Source organism: Scyliorhinus torazame, chromosome 2 (assembly GCF_047496885.1).
Source record: "Scyliorhinus torazame isolate Kashiwa2021f chromosome 2, sScyTor2.1, whole genome shotgun sequence".
Taxonomy (NCBI): Eukaryota; Metazoa; Chordata; class Chondrichthyes; order Carcharhiniformes; family Scyliorhinidae; genus Scyliorhinus; species Scyliorhinus torazame.
The window spans coordinates 322,215,543-322,232,658 of NC_092708.1; the positions used below are offsets into that span (position 1 = coordinate 322,215,543).

Sequence of the window (17,116 nt, forward strand, 5' to 3'; positions counted from 1 at the left end):
TTTCATGGCTTTTTCCTCTTCTCCCCCATTCTCCAGCTTATCAGTTCACTGTTTATTTTTATTACTTTATCAGAGTTACAAAGCCAGAGTTCAGAGTGTGGACAGGGGTTTTTACTTGTATAAACGGAGTCACCAAGTTTAATGATTAAGCTGAACCAACTGTCTTGGTGTTTTCCTGTCTTTTTCTGCATTCATTGATGCAGAAGCATTTATGCTGTACTGTGCCAGCTTTGAGGGTTTGTTGCATTATTTGTAAAAATGGAAAAACATTAATTCAAAAAAATATATAAAAATTATACAATGCCAGCCTAACCCACAAAGTCAACGCTGCCTGTGATAGATTGAACCACAGGACAGTGAAATTGTGAATGTACTAATACAGAATATATTAACACAGTAATTGTTCGTACAAGGTTGTCGGCTGCTTGGCTCTGTAGGAGTTAAACATCATGTTATGAGGAGAATTAGGGAGCAAGCTTAAAAAGAAAATCAATTAAATTCTTAAAAACATCAAAATACTTCAAAACAATCAAAATAGGAAAAATGAGACTGAGAACAATTTGCTGTGAAAACATCTCTCACAGCAGAGGAACAGCCCGATGTTGGGGTGAAGGAGCTGAATAAAGGACTCCCAAACAGCAAATCAATATCAAACTGTTTCTTGTGAAATTGAGTGGTGAAAAGTGAGATCTGTACCATTTTGAAAACTCACTTAGCATTAGGCGATATGCTGTAGAGAAACAGATTTTATTTGTATTGATTGGAATATATGGAAAATTAAGGGCGTATTCTGTAATTTAAAAAGCCAGTTTGTTGCGATGTTGAGAATTGAACTGAAGGAGTTGAAATTGCTATTGATAATCAAAGATCTAGCTATTACTGGTAGGGAATATACAGTGAATGGTAGAACCCTCAAGAGTATTGATAGTCAGAGAGATCTTGGTGTACAGGTCCACAGGTCACTGAAAGGGGCAACACAGGTGGAGAAGGTAGTCAAGAAGGCATACGGCACGCTTGCCTTCATTGGCTGGGGCATTGAGTATAAAAATTGGCAAGTCATGTTGCAACTGTATAGAACCTTAGTTTGGCCACACTTGGAGTTAAGTGTTCAATTCTGGTCGCCACACTACCAGAGGGATGTGGAGGCTTTCGAGAGGGTGCAGAAGAGATTTACCCGGATGTTGCCTGGTATGGAGGGCATTAGCTATGAGGAGAGGTTGAATAAACTTGGTTTGTTCTCACTGGAACGAAGGAGGTTGAGGGATGACCTGATAGAGGTCTACAAAATAATGAGGGGTATAGACAGAGTGGATAGTCAGAGACTTTTTCCCAGGGTAGAGGGGTCAATTACTAGGGGGCATAGATTTAAGGTGCGAGGGGCAAGGTTTAGAGGAGATATACAAGGTAAGTTTTTTACACAGAGGGTAGTGGGTGCCTGGAACTCGCTGCTGGAGGAGGTGGTGGAAGCAGGGATGAGAGTGACGTTTAAAGGACATCTTGACAAATACATAAATAGGATGGGAATAGAGGGATAAGGACTCAGGAAGTGTAGAAGATTTTGGTTTAGACGGGCAGCATGGTCGGCGCAGGCTTGGAGGGCCGAAGGGCCTGTTCCTGTGCTGTACTTTTCTTTGTTCTTTTGTTCTACAACAGAAAGCAGCAATGGAACAGCAATAATAGGTGAATAAATCCCAGGACCTTCAAAGGAACAGTTAATAGGTGTTTCAGATGTGACTTGAAGTATCATTATCCAGTGAACTTCCCAAAGCGAAGAGGTAGGGTCTCCATAATGGAGCATGATGCAGAGAATTCTGAGAGAGGTTGAAGATAATGATTGCCAGTGAGTTTACGTCTTTACATTCAGAAATTACTATTGACACATTCTCACACTAAATCCAACACCTTTATTGAGAATTTTAAATAAAACAGTTCTCATTAAATTATACAGTTACCCCGCCACAAGTGGTCAATCTGAGATTACTGTAGGCTGTTTAGGAGTGATCATCGACCAAGATCTTCCTGCTTGGCTCATTGGAACTCTTCCTGACTACGTATCATTTGTCTTATTTCTCCAAGTGCTCCCTGTCAATACATATCTTCTCTTGTGAGCTTTGCTCTGTGGGACGTTTCAGGTCTTAATGTACAAAATACAGTTCTTGAAAGAGCTCATGCACAATCTTCTTCTGGAAGCAGATTGGTTTGTTAGCATATTTCCAAATTTTCTTCACCATGTAAGGACTCCTTCCTGTCCTGCTGTCTAGTTTCAGTCAGCCTCTGTGAATTTCAAACAGTTTGCTGAAATTAACAGTTCTATTCAATTTGAATTGTTCTATTCAATTCAGCAGTATCACTGCAATTAGAAAATATTGCACCCATTCTATTTCCACATAACAAACATTGCTGTGAACTCGTAGGCTGTTAACCCTTTCCATTAATTCCCCAGTCTCACCCTCTAAATTACCAACACTCACTGTCACTACTCATTTCCTTTCATATATACTTCTAGAAGCTTTTACTGCTGTTTTTATGTTTCCTGTTAATTTTCTCTCATACACCAATTTCTCTCTCTTTGTTTTATTTACCCTTTGCAGATTTCTGAATGTTTTCCAATTTTCTGGGCTACAACTAATCTGTGCAGTATTGTACATCTTTTCTTTCAATTTGATACCATCCTTAATTCCTTATTTAGCCAAAGATGATGCGTCCTTCTCATAACGTCTTTCTCAATATTTCTTTGTTGACAGTTATGAAATAGCTCTTTAAATGTCTGCCACTTTTTCTCTGCCATCTTTTCTTTTAGCCTGTTATTTGATTCTACTTTAGTCAACCCTATCTTCATACCCTTTTAATTGCATTTACTTAAACTTAGGACACTAGTTTCAGTCCCAAATTTCTCACCTCCAAACTGAATGCAAAATTCTACCATGTAATGATCACTCTTACCTAGAGGATCCTTTATTATGAGATTGTTAATCTCATTACACATTAACAGGGCTAAAGTTCCCTGATTGGTTCCAGAACATATCGTTGTAAAAAATGTGTCAAATGTACTCTACGAACTAATTCTCCACTCTGCCTTTGCCAATTTGATTTGGCTAGTCCAGGATTTTTCAAAGTGTGGATTGCGACCTACGCGTGGGTGGTGGAAGGATCGTGGATCGATCGGTCACAGCATTCCTTCAGTGGTCCCAATCAACAGCCTCTACTGGAATTTAAATTCAGAATGGCAGCTGCTACCAGCTTTCAAATGAGAGCGAAATGAGGCTGTGTGCAGTCTTCTGACCATAAGCAGCAGCAGTGAACAGGTCATGCACCCTACACGTACACTTAATGTCAAGTGCCCTGTACATATGTGCCTTTTGCACCAAATCATGGAGGAGAGCCTCTTCTATTTTCTAGCTGCTAGTAAGCAAGGCAAGAGGACTGTGAAGATGAATCATTTTATTACAAGAGACAGCCAGAGGCATAAATAAACAATGTACCTACTAGCCAAGATCTCACATCTGAATCTGCTGGAGAGAGCTGCTCAGGAGAATCCACAGCAGGACAGAGCAGTGCTAGTGTTAGCTCTGGTTACCAGCTTACAAAGAAGAAACTTAACTCGGGAACCAGTATAAAGATGATTTCTTGAGGTGTGGTTTTGTCAATTGTGCCAATGCAAATAAGAATGCAAAGCATGTGCGTTAAATGCAGGGAAATACTGGCAATTGAGAGATATTTCAGATTTTGAAAGAGAAGTGGCAGATGAAAATTCCTTTTGAGGTTGAGACCCCAGAGTCAGTTATTAACTTACAGCTGACTACAAATTAAAAGACTAAGCTTCTGTACCTCACTTGTGTCAGCACATTAAAAATACGCCAAAGTCCATGATGCTGTCAGAAGTCTGGAATAGCACCTCCCAGGAGTATCCATTGTTGAGTAAAACAAGCATTTTGTTGCTGTTGCACTTCAAGACGACCTACAGGTGTAAGGTTGCATTTTTCGTTCTCACAAAGATGAAGATGGCACAAAGGAATTGGCTGAACTCTGCACCTGATATGCGCATTGCGCTCTCCTCCTACGAACCTGATTGGAGTGAGATTGTGAGGACCAAACAGTCTGCCCTTTCGCATTAAAGGTAAGTGAACGTGGCGTGGGTTGCAAAGGTCTGCTGGCATGGATCCTGAAGTCTGAAAAACACTGGTCTAATTTCTGTGAAGATTGAAGTCATCCATGATTATTGTAGTATGTTTCTTACAAATCTTCATTATTCAGGTCCCAGTTGTGGTCATTTTGCAACCATTTCTCTGTAATGGCTATCATATACTCATTTATTTCTATTTGTGCTGTTAATTAAACCATCTTGTTACAAACATTGCATTCACATAAAGAGCCTTTAATTCTGTCCTTTACTGTATTTCCATACTCTGACCTTATTTGCTGGTGCATTGATAGATTTGCATGCTCAGCCTCCTGTCACCCTTTGGCTATGTTTACTATCCTGCATTATTGATTTGCCCATTCACTTTAACTTTCCAAACCGCCTCTGATGTGGATCCCCCGCCCCCCCACCCCCCAAAATTAAAGCCTTCCTACCGCCCCATTATTCACTGGTGCATCTCAGTTCAGGTGATGAGTGTCCCAATGGCTTAACTCCCTCTTTCCTCAGTGCTGGTGTCAGTGTCATATGAATCACAACCTATTTCTCTCACACCAATCTTTGGGCCACACATTCAACTCTGATCTTATTTATCCTATGCTAATTTGCTTGTGGCTCAGGTAGTAATTGAGAGACTACCACCTTTGTGTTCTACTTGTTTTTTTAAATTTAGGCTCTAACTGCTCATACTTCCTGAGCATAACCTCTTTCTTATTCCTATCTTTGTGATATCTATTTGGACCACAACTGGATCCTTCTCCTCCCACTCCCAAGTTCCTCTCCATCCCCAAGATGTCCTTAACCCTGGGACCAGGCAGGTAAGCCTTCAGGTCTCACACCCTTTACTGTAGAGAATCATATCCATTGCCCCCCCCCCCCCCCAAACATACTGTCCCCTACTACAATTGTGTTCTGTTCAACTCCCCCTATTCGAATGGCCCCTGCACCACAGGTACAATGGGTAGTGGTCCTGCCTTTGAGCAAGCGTTCTACATTCGAGGCCCACTCCAGGACTTGATGGCCACCAAAGAGGAGTTCATAACGTGGCCAAACAAGTTGATTTATCAATCTGTAAATCCCAATACACCTGTGGCAGATGTAAAAGTGGGGGTCTCCTGTTCAGCCACGATTGATGTGGTGAACTGGCGTTCCTCAGGTTATAATCTCTGAAAGGCCGACGGCCTGATCCAGGAAAAACTAGCTACAGAAACAGATATTAGGTGTCATGAGATGCAGGAAGCTTCTATGTCTAAACCTTATTCCAGATGTAGTTATGGATAAAGATTTAAAGAGACTGAAAAGTATGATGGAAATTAGGACATTGATAATTAACAATGCTTTCTTGCAACTCTCTACAAGTTTGTAATTGCAAAATGGTACACTGACACCAGAGCAACAATGTGCAGGGTCTTGGTGTATCTTGGAACAAACTAATAGAAAGCTGGAACAACAGAATTTTGTTGAGTATTGTTCAAATCTTCCTGCCTTTCGTACTTCTGACATGGCAGCTAATTGTGTCTGCTTCCATATGTCAAGGAAAAGGGAGATTCTGACATTGCTGCATCAATCCAGGAGATGTGAAAGTGCAAAAACAGAGACTTTTATTTCTAGTGCATTTCATGATATTAGCTTATCGCAAGAGCTCAATTGCCAATTAAAAACTTTTTGAAATGCAGTGGCTGTTGTAATATAGGAATAACAGCAAACATTTCTGTGCCAGTAAACTCCCACAGCAACACCATAATGATTGGATAATCTGTTTTCAGGCGTTGGTTGAAATTTTAAATGTTGACCAAGGTACTAGGGAGAACTCTTCAAAATAGTGCCATGGGGTGATGTTCACAACAGAACCTTAATCTAATCTGAAAGACAACACTTCTGACTGCTGCACCCCATTAATATTGCAGTAAGTGGACAACCGGGGCTGGTTTAGCACACTCTGCTAAATCGCTGGCTTTAAAAGCAGACCAAGGCAGGCCAGCAGCACGGTTCGATTCCCGTACCAGCCTCCCCGAACAGGCGCCGGAATGTGGCGACTAGGGGCTTTTCACAGTAACTTCATTGAAGCCTACTTGTGACAATAAGCGATTTTCATTTCATTTCACCTGGATTATATGCTCAATTTCTGGTCTAGACTTGGAAAAGGAGTTTCTCATTTTAGTTGATGAGAATTCACAGAAATCTATGCTATTGAACCAGTAGCAAGAGGACTATAATATATTTTGGCTGAAATTCTGGTGAGAGCAACAGAAGATGGGACATGGATTGTCCAGTTTAAGGAGCGACCAACCAAATTCAGATATCTGAAGGAAGGGTTTTAGTACAAATGTTTAAGTTTGTTCTCCCGCTGATCCAAAACAAAGTGGCAAAGAATCTTCAGGCCATACAAAATATTCCACATAATGAAAATTTTGAAAAATAAGCTGCAGTTTTTGGAACTGGTTACTTTGCTGTCATTACATAACTTCTTTGCTGAGATGAACAAGAGTGTTCCTGAATACAGATGTAAAATAAACCCCAAATCTGTAGCGGTATAGCTGCAAACTGATTACTTCTACAAACTTAATTTGGCCAATTATGAACAATCAAATAAAATTAGAATTTTTACTCTGGAAGCTGTCACCCCTCAAGGATCAGTGTGCAAGTACAATACTGTCATTACTAAACATTAAATAGAACCATAATTTTAAGATGGATGGTCGAAGCTGTGCATTTAAAGTTATTGGAATAATTTAGAAGTAGAAATGGTTCATAAAAAGAAAGCCTACTGTTCAGTAGTGAGACTAAGTGAAAAATCTGTTATTACATTCTAGGCATTGTACAGTAATCCATAGCGTAATTTTTTTTAAACAAAAGAATATATACAACGTACATTTATTATCTATCAAATCGTTGACCTATATAATGTAATTTCAAATAACCACATTTTTAGCCATCAATATTGACAAAAGGATCATTCACATACTGTAATCATCATTGTTCACAAAATACAAATTAATTTTTTAAAACTTTTATATACACACTGTACAGCATAACATTTAGTTTCTGGAAATAGTGTCTACTTCAAAACCTTTAGAGCACATCAGATTCAAGAAACATTTGGTGGGCACGGTAGGGGCTTTGTTTTAACACCAAAAATCAGGCAGGTTTAGGATGTTAATATGTAAAAAATCTGAATCCAGTGATTAATGGAAAGTGGGACTGTAATATAAATATTATGTGGATTTACTTTTAAACAGCATTTTCAATTTAACCATGACTAGCTGAATTTTCCAGGCCTTGGGAAACTAAGTGACTAAATCCAAGATGGTGTGTTGCCTCCCTGGTGCCAAGGTCAAGGACATGACTGGGCGGCTGAAGAGCACCCTGTGTGGGGAGGGTGAACAGCCAGCAGTCATGGTCCACTTTGCTACCAATGACATAGGCAGAAATGTGGTCCTGAAGTCTATAGAATCCCTCCAGTACAGGAGGCCATTCAACCCAAAGTAGGAAATTATCAAGCAGGACATCAAATGTAGCAATCTCTGGATCACACCCAGTTCCACGTGCAAGTGAGTATAGAAATTGAAGAATAAAGCAAATTAATGTGTGGCTGGAAAGATGATGCAGGAGGAAGGGCTTTAGATTCCTGGAACATTGGGGCCAGCTTTAGAGTCAACGAGACCTTTTATAGGTCAGACAGGTTTCACATAAACATAGACGGGGCCGATTTCCTTGCAGGTCAATTTATTAATGATGTTGGGGAGGAGTTACATGAACTTGGCAGGGTTGTGCGAACCAGAGGTAATATCAAAGAGGAATACCAAGGTGCGGTTAATACCAGGAAAGACAGATAGCACTACAGCAGGAAATAATAATGAATTAGGTGGGTTCAGGGAAAGGGAGAAAGTAATAAAGTCTACGTTAGGGTAACTGTGCACGTATGTGAATACGGGGAGTGTAATAAATAAGACTGGTGACCTACAGGGGCAGATTGTCAGGTGGGAAATATGATGTGGTTGTAGCAGAGACCTGGCTCAAATAAGGGCAGGACTGGCGTTAAATATTACTGGAGACAATAAGTTCAAGGAAAAGGACAAAGAACAATCCAGAGTAAGAATCATTAACAGGGGAAAGCCAACTTCAATGGGGTAAGAATGGAGCCAGATAAAATGGAATCAAATCAGTAAGCAAATTGATAACTGAACAATGAATTAGCTGCTTTTCAAGAGGAGGTACTTCAGGCACAGGCAAAGCATATTCCCACAAAATGGAAAGGTAGGGAAAACAAATCCTGATCTCCCCTAATGAGAGAGATAGAGGTATGCTTATGACAGATGTCAGGTGGATAATACAACCGGAAATCAGGTTCAATATAGGAGGTTCAGTGGGAAAGTGCAAAAGCAAATAAGAAAAGCAAAGAGAGAGTATGAAAAGATTTGGGTAATGATGTTGTGTACATGGATTCCAAAAGGTATGTGATAAAGTGCTACACAAGAGACTTTTGAGCAAAGTTTTAACTCACGGGATAAAAGGGACAGTAGTGATCTGGACACAAAAATTGGCTGGGTGACAGGAAACAGTAGTGATTGCTCCTGAGTGAAAGGAAGTGGTTCATGGATGTCTTTCGGACCGGAGGAAGGTTATTAAGTGGAGTTTCCCCAGGGATCGGAGTCAGGACTCTTGCTCTTCCTGATATAAACGACCTGGACCTTGGTGTACGGCGCACAATTTTGATATTTGCAGATCACATGAAACTTGAAAGCATTGTGAACAGTGAGGAGGATAGTGCAGAATTTCAAAGTAACAGACAGATTGGTGGAATGGGTGGGGAATTGGCAGACAAAATTTAATGCAGAGAAGTGGGATGTGATTCATTTGGGTAGGGAGAACGCAGAGAGACAACATAAAATAAAGGGTACAATTCTTCCTCCCCCCCCGCCCCCAAAGGGAGAACAAGAGCAGAGGGACCTGGGTGTATACATACATATATCATTGAAGGTAGGACAGATTGAGAGAACGGTTCATAAAACATACAGCATCCTATGCTTTATTATTATGGCATTGAATACAAAAGGAAAACATCATGTTGAATTTGTATAGTACATTGATTTGGTCTCAAATGGAGTATTGTGTCCATTCTGGGCGTCACATTCAAGGAAAGATGTGAAGGCATTTGAGAAAGTGCAAAATATATTCACAAGAATGATTCCAGGGCTGAGGAACTTGCATTACATCGATGAATTTGAGTGGTTGGGACTGTTTTCCTTGGAGAAGAGGAGTTTAAAAAATATTTTCAAATTAAGGGGCAATTTAGTGTGGCTAATCCACCTACCCTGCACTGTGGGGGTAAGACCCACGCAGACATGAGGAGAATGTGCAAACTCCACACGGACAGCGACTTAGGGCCAGGATCGAACCCGGCACCGTGCTAACCACTGCACCGCCGTGCCACCCCTAAAGAGAAGGTTGAAAGGAAATTTGATAGAGGTATCCGAAAACCATGAAGGGTCTGGACAAAGTAGATAGGGGAAAACAAAGTTCCCATTGGTGAAGGATCGAGAGCAAGAGATTAGAGATTAAGGTATTGGTAAAGGAAGCATTGGAGATATGAGGAAAAACCTTTTCACTCAACAAGTGGTTGGGATCTGGAATTTACTGCCTGAAAGTGTGGTGGAGGCAGGGTCACTCAAGGCATTTAAGAGACAATGCAGGGCTACAGGGAGACCAGGGAGTGGCACTGGGTAGAGTGCTCCTTTGGAGATCCAACGCAAACATGACAGAGTGAATGGCTTCTTTCTGTGCTGTAAACATTCTATGAACTAAAGGGAGGTGAGGACTGATCGGTCCACAAGGTAAAAATGTCTTTCCACTACATCTGTTCCACTCACAATGCGCGCAGCCCCTCCCTCTGAAAAATGATAATCAGTTCCTGTCATTAGTGTTAATATCCAGTCCATGATGAATTTTGTTGTAATAGGTGTATATAATCATTAAAATCCATCTAGATTGATAGGAAAACCAATAAAATGCTCCAAAAAGTAAAAGGCTTAAGATTTGAATATATTGAATATTAATACAAATAAAGCTTGCTTGGAGACAACTTCTGCTGCAAGATTTCAGGTGCAGGAATATGGCAGTCAAGGTTTAAAAAATAAGTGAAGTTTTAATTTACTTAGATTAAGCAGTATAGATGGTTTTGAGCTGAGTAGTTGAAACTAATGACCTACTGGTTAATTAATTTGTTTCTCCCCTCACACACAAGAAAACACACTGTCCCCAAATTAAACTAGGCAGAATGTCAATAATGCCTCAAGTAACTTGCATAACTTAATTACAGAACGTATTATTTAATTCCTTCATCAAGACTAAACTCTAGATTGCACATAGACCTTCAATATTGTAGAAGCTGCATTTTCTGAGTTTTTATTTCTCTATTAAAGATAAAACCGTTCATTTGCATCATTGTGAATATTTTCCTCATTAAGGTCTTCCCAGATATCTTCAAGTGTCTGATTATTAGCACCATCTTTAACTGCATCAACTTCTTCCTCTGCTCGTACAAGGGCAAAAGATTCTCTAACAAACTCCCTGCACATGGGGCATTGCTTGAAGTAATTCACACAACAGTCGCATAAACAGGCATGTCTGCAGGGCAGCAGAACCCAGTTCACAGGAGCATTCTGGCACACAACACAATCCTTGCTGCTTTCCTTTCGCGGGCGAAGCTCCTCTTCTGTAGTGCCAAATTTTTCCAGGAGTTTTTTGTTCAGACCAGCTTCTGAAGACAGTTGTGCAGGTAAACTGGTTTCATCAACAGATATAAAAAGTCTCTGGGTAATAAAAATGAGAAAGATTAAACTTTATTCAAAGGAGGGTACAGATTTCATGTATTTACTAAACCTAACCACTGGACTAGATTTGTTAAGTCAGAGCTATAACAATAAAATTGCAAGAAATCTTCCAAAGAACATCACACACAGTCCGGTTGTTTTGTAAGTAAATATAGGACATCTAAAGAACACTGGTGGTATTCAGTACTCCCATGATATCTTTTATGCCCAATTGAACAGGCAGATATTACCTTACTGAAAGATGCCACCTTTAGCACTGCGGTATTCCCTCAATATTGCAATGAAGATTGGTATTGTATCTGCCATGTCACAAACAATTCAACACAACATAATAAACACTGGTGTTTTTTCTGCATAATCAAATGACAGTATTTGTAACGTAACTTGTTGAATTAAAAAAAAATAAAAAAATTTAAAGTACACAATTATTATTTTCTCCCAATTAAGGGGCAATTTAGCGTGCCCAATCCACCTAACCTGCAGATCTTTGGGTTGTGGAGGTGAAACCCACACAGACATGGGAAGAATGTGCAAACTCCATACGGACAGTGATCCAGGGCTGGGATTTGAACCCGGGTCCTCAGCGCCGCAGTCCCAATGCTATCCAGTGCGTCACATGCTGCCCGTAACTTGTTGAATTTATTGGCATTTTGATAGAACTCTCAGCTCCCTGCTTTATATTGGGCGGATTTCAGCAGAGGAATTCATAGGAAGAAAAAAAGTGAAGGAGGAAGCGATCAAGAACTTTTTTTCTAGACTGTATTACTGGGAAATATTGAGATACAGGAAGGAAGACAAATATGAAGTTAGCTGCTGAACAACGGTAGTAACTTAAATGCTCTTCACTGGAAGCAAAGCATTACAATCCTTCTTAGGTGAAACAAAAAGATGGACACAAAAAAATTAACTTTGCATGGGAGAGCGAATGTAAAATTGAAAGAGAGATTATTGGAGGTTTTTGAAAGCAGGATGCAAATGGCAAGTGGGTAAAAAGTGAGCACTGCAGAGAACAAGGGTCTTATCTCTTACATGCAACCATGCCTAGAATGGTGAAGCAATCATGCATAATACCATAACAGGAGTTTGTCTACAGATGTTCTCATCAATGAGCTCCAAATCTTTGCATCTTTGCTTAAATCACCATGGAGGCCAAGTATCTCCTCGCCGACAAAGAGAATATACCACCGGCTTGCTGTCATTTAGTTTTTGGAAACTAGTTCACAGCAACACTAGCAAATTCAAGAAAGTAAATCACCCTCTCACCTTCTACTGAGGCCTTGGTTGGGAAATCCACAAAAGGTGAATTCCCTATTGGATTTCAGTGACTATCTGGTGTTGATGGTCTCTAACATTTCTCTGCCCCACTAAAGGAAACATTCTCTCCGTATCCATTCTTTCAGAATTTTAAAGATCTCTATTCAGTCACCTCTCAACCCTCCTTTCTCAAGTGAAAAGAAGCCCGTCAATCTTTTCCTGGTATGTAAATTTACTCATTTCTGAGATCATCCTTGTAAATCTCCTCTGAATCTCTCCAATGCCCCATATCCTTTTCTATAATATAGTGACTAGAACTGCATGCAGTACGGTGTGGTCTAACCAAGGTTCAAAACAGGTTTAGCATACATCCCTACTTTTCAATTCTATCCCTTTAGAAATCAGTCCTAGAGCTTGGTTCATTTTGTTTTTAATAGCCTTGCTAATCTGTGCCAAAACTTTTAATGATTCATGTACATGTACACCAAGATCGCCTTGTTCCTCCAATCTACCTCAATTTACAACCTGCCAAGTAGGTGACCATCCTATTCTTCCTACCAAATTGTACTACTCATATTTATGGGTGTTGAAATTAATTTGCCATCAAATGGCTAATTATTTACCTATTCTGCAAGTTTACTAACTCCTCCTGTACTCTGTTGCAGTCTTCCTCATCCGTATCATCCGCAAATTAGAAGTTGTGATTTCCAATCCAAAATTCAAATCATTAATGTAAATTACAGCGATGGTCCAAACACTGATCACTTCAGGGAATCACTAGCTGGTGAAAGAGGGAAATGACGACACATCCTGTGGGCTGGTGTGCACCACCATCATGTCCAGCAGCCAGGCAACATGCTCCAATGCCACAAACAATCCTCCACAACATTATTTGGTGATTTCAGGGGTGGCACTTGTGCAGAACCTGCCTCTCAAGGACTGGCCTTCACAGCCACTAGCAGAGTTGCTCCCAATGAACACATCCCATCTAAATGGATTGTTTTCTGCGTGTCCATCAGAAACTTGTAGATGGAAAGATACCAACATATCTTATCAAAGGCCCTTTGAAAATTCAGATGTCTACGGTCTCTGTTACCTCCTCAAACATTTTAATATGGTTGTTCAAGCAAGATTGCACCAAAACTAGCTGGGCCTCAATCCAAGCTGTTCCAGTACAGCTACAACACCGGCACCTACCCAACAATGTGGAAAGAATTCCCAGATATGTCCTCCACAAAAAGCAGGATATTAGCAAAGTGATGAAAGGTGTTGTCGACAGTGCTACCCAGCAGAACGTACACAGCAATAACCTGTTTACTGATGCTCAGTTTAGGTTCCAACAGGGCAACCTTGGTCCAAACGTGGACAACTGCATTTGAGAGATGAGTTGAAAATGACTGCCTCGGCATCAAGGCAGCAGTTGACTGAGTGGGTATCAAGGAACCCTGACAAAATTGAAGTCACGGGGAGTCAGGGGGAAATTCCTCCACTGGTTGGAGCCATTCAACCAGGTGGGGGACAGGAGAGGAAAAAGGAGTATATTTATGGAAGGCAACAGTATAGTTAGGGGGATAGACACAGTTTTCTAAAGCTGAGAACACAAGTCTCCACAGCTGTGTTGCCTGCCAGGTGCCAAAGTTAAGGACATCTCCTTGGGGCTGGAGTACTCCTGGAGAATGGAAGTGGAAGGATCCAGTTGTAATGTTTCACATGGGTATCAATAACATGGGTAGGACTAAGAGGTTTGCTGAGGGGGTATGAGCAGTTAGGGACTAAACAAAAAAGATCTTGAGGATACTGAACCACAAGCAAATTGGCATAGGGTAAATAAGATCAGCTTATTAAATGGGTGGCTCAAAGATTGGTGTCTGATAAATGGGTTTCAATACATGAAGCACTGGCACCAGTACTAGGTAACGAGGGAGCTGTACTGTTGGGACAGCCTTCACCTGAACACTGCTGAGACCAGAATCATAATAGCGCAGAAGGAGGCCATTCAGCCAATAGAGTCTGCACCGACTCTCTGAAAGAGTACTTCACCCTGGCCCACTCCCTCACCCTAACCCTGTCATCCTAATCAAATTGTCAAAGGTTACCTCAAAGATAACTTCATACAGTTAATTTGGGACAGATTCTTAGAACAATACGTCCTGGAACCAATGAGAGAACAGGATATTACTGACCTCAATGTGTTTCTTTTAAATAGTGTAATTTCACACACACACACACACATGCTGTTTTACCCTTTGGACAATAGTGGCAAAGTGGTGGAAAAATTCCGGAGCTGTTTATCAGCCTGTTGAACAGTGCTACGAATGCTCCTTCAGTGGCTAACAGGTCCTGGCGTTGGACTTGAACATGGAGCTTCTGGTCCAGAGGTTGGGGTGGTACTGACAGTATTAATTAATGACCACACAGTAAAGGATCATCTAGGCAAGAATGAACATGACATCACTTTGCTTGAGAGTGAGAAATGTGTCATAAGCGCGAGTAAAATCAACGACAAGGGTGTGTAGACAGAGTTGGCCAACGTGGAATCGGACATTTAAGGAGATACTTCATAACTCTCAACAAATAAATACTCTTATTGAGAAAGAAAAGCGCTAAAAGGAGGATGTACCATCTGCGGCTATCTAAGGAAATTAAGGATAGTACCAAGTTGAAAGGAAAGATGTACAATGCTGTAAAAGTCAGTAGTACGCCAGAAGATTGGAAACATTTTTAGAAATCAGCAAAGGACGACTGAAAATAAATACAAGAAGATACAGCGAGTAATGAGGAAGGCAAGTGGAATGTTAGCCATTATTGCAAGAGAGATGGAGTACGAAAGTCTTGCTACAGCTGTGCAGGACATTGATGAGATCACATGTGAATAGTTTTGGTCTCCTTACTTGAGGAAGCATATACCTATTGTGCTACAGCTGAGCCAAAATGTTTTAGTCAGTAACTTTTCCCAGTTGGGAAATTGAACTCTGGTTCTCCTGCATGACAGGCAGGCATATTAACCACTATTGTAAGGACCAGCATATTGTTAATTGCTATTTCAGCTGATTCCTACCCACCTATCTATTATTCATGTTTGGGAATCAACTATAATGCCCCACCCCATAATAACTTGATATAAAATCTCAGGAAACAGCAGAGAACGGTTAGTACTGCTGCCTCACAGCACCAGGGCCTGTATTCAATTCCGGCCTTGGGTGACTGTCGTGTGAAATTTGCACGTTCTCCCAGTGGCTGCGTGGGTTTCCCGGCCGGGTGCTCCGGCTTCCTCCCACAGTCAAAAAATGTGCAGGTTAGGGGGATAGGGTGGGGAAGTGAGTCTAGGTGGAGTGTGCTCTTTCACGAGGGTCGGTGCACACTCGATGGGCCAAATGGCCTCCTTCTGCACTGTCGGAATTCTATGTTTCTAAATGATGAAAAAAAAGGTTACTTATTATTATGCATGCAAGCTATGATTTTTTTTTAGCATTAGTGTTCATTGTCAAGAACCATAACGAATAAAAGGTTAGAATACATAGCTGATTCCATTCTCCTGTGATAAACCTACCTTCAGGTCATATATGTGACCTTGGGAAGTCAGCAAATACTGGTACAAGATTCGACAGCTGAGTCTGTATTTCTCATCAGGAACATGAATTACTGTTACCATAGAAACCTGTAGATACAGGGGTCATAGAAATTCCATGATTATGTTTAAACACAACAACAAAAATAATTAAATATAGTCATGAAAATGTGCTTTCTGCCTAATAATTATTTTTTTAAGCATGTATATTAAGGTTTTACACATTAACAAACAACCAACAAAAATAAAGAATGCAAATAGTACAAACAAAACAAATAAAATGTAACTAACTTAAACGCTTAACCTAAAATCCCCAACAGCTGACAAGTGTATAGATCTTTGAAAAAAGAAATAAACAGTTTCTATCTGAGGTAGAATCTTTCCATTGAACCCTGATGGTGAATTTAAGTTTCTCGAAATGCAAAAAGGACATGAGTCCCCTAACCAGCCAGAGGCACTAGGCAGAGCGGGAAACCTCCAACTGAGCAGTGACCGTCTCCAGACTATCAGTGAGGCGAAGGCGAGAATGTCCATCTCCATCCCAGAGTGCACTGCTGGGGAGTCCGAAACCTTAAATATGGCCACCAGCAGACATAGGAGTAATTTCAAACGGAGAATCTCAGACATGGTGCTAAAAAAGGAAGCCCAGAAGCTGGCTATTCTGAGACAGGACCAAAACATGTGCGAGATCTGCGGGGACAAGCGAACAGCAGTTACATCTGTTCTCAATATTCGGGAAAAAAACACTCATCTTTGCCTTGGTCACGTGTGTCCTATGTAACATCTTGAACTGAATTCTGCTCAACTGGGCACATGAGGATGTGGAGTTGACTCTGTAAAGGGCCTCTCTCCAAGTCTCGCTAGTGAGCATGGGGCCCAGTTCACTCTCCCATTTTACCTTCACCCCGTTCAGTGGGAGGGATCAGACCAGCGAATGTGGCCATATAAGACTGAGATAGATTCCCTGCCCAGCTGAGCCGAGGACAGAATTCACATTCTCTACATAGCACAACACCAAAGTTCAATGTCCTTACACTCCTCCCAGTCTATAGTCTCTCAAAGTCCTTCGCCTCCTCCGGCTAGTCAAAATACAATTCTTGGTTCTGGTGTGTGACCCACAGCCAAGCGGGGTACAGAATCCCAAACTTCAACACCTTCTTGTAGAGGGCAGCCTTATCCGATTGAAACTGGCGCTCCGCTTGGCCAGCTCCGCTCCCAGGTCCTAATAAATATGCAACTCGTTCTCCTCCCAGGTGCACTTCTTTTTCTGCCTCGTTCACCTCAATCTTCTTTTTGTTAAGTAGCCTCACCACAATCGCCCTT

The 17,116-nt window shown here is 41.0% G+C and overlaps 1 protein-coding gene across 1 annotated transcript in view; it reads right to left on the reverse strand.

The window, feature by feature from the left end:
- Positions 1–5,719: 5,719 nt before the first annotated feature.
- cgrrf1 (cell growth regulator with ring finger domain 1) overlaps positions 5,720–17,116 on the reverse strand; it is a 43,549-nt gene continuing 32,152 nt past the window's right edge. The window contains exons 5-6 of the mRNA XM_072489711.1: positions 15,776–15,883; positions 5,720–10,950 (exon numbers count right to left, since the gene is read on the reverse strand). Coding sequence (XP_072345812.1) covers positions 10,555–10,950; positions 15,776–15,883 — 504 coding nt within the window. The 3' untranslated portion in view covers positions 5,720–10,554. The remainder of the gene's footprint in view (positions 10,951–15,775; positions 15,884–17,116) is intronic.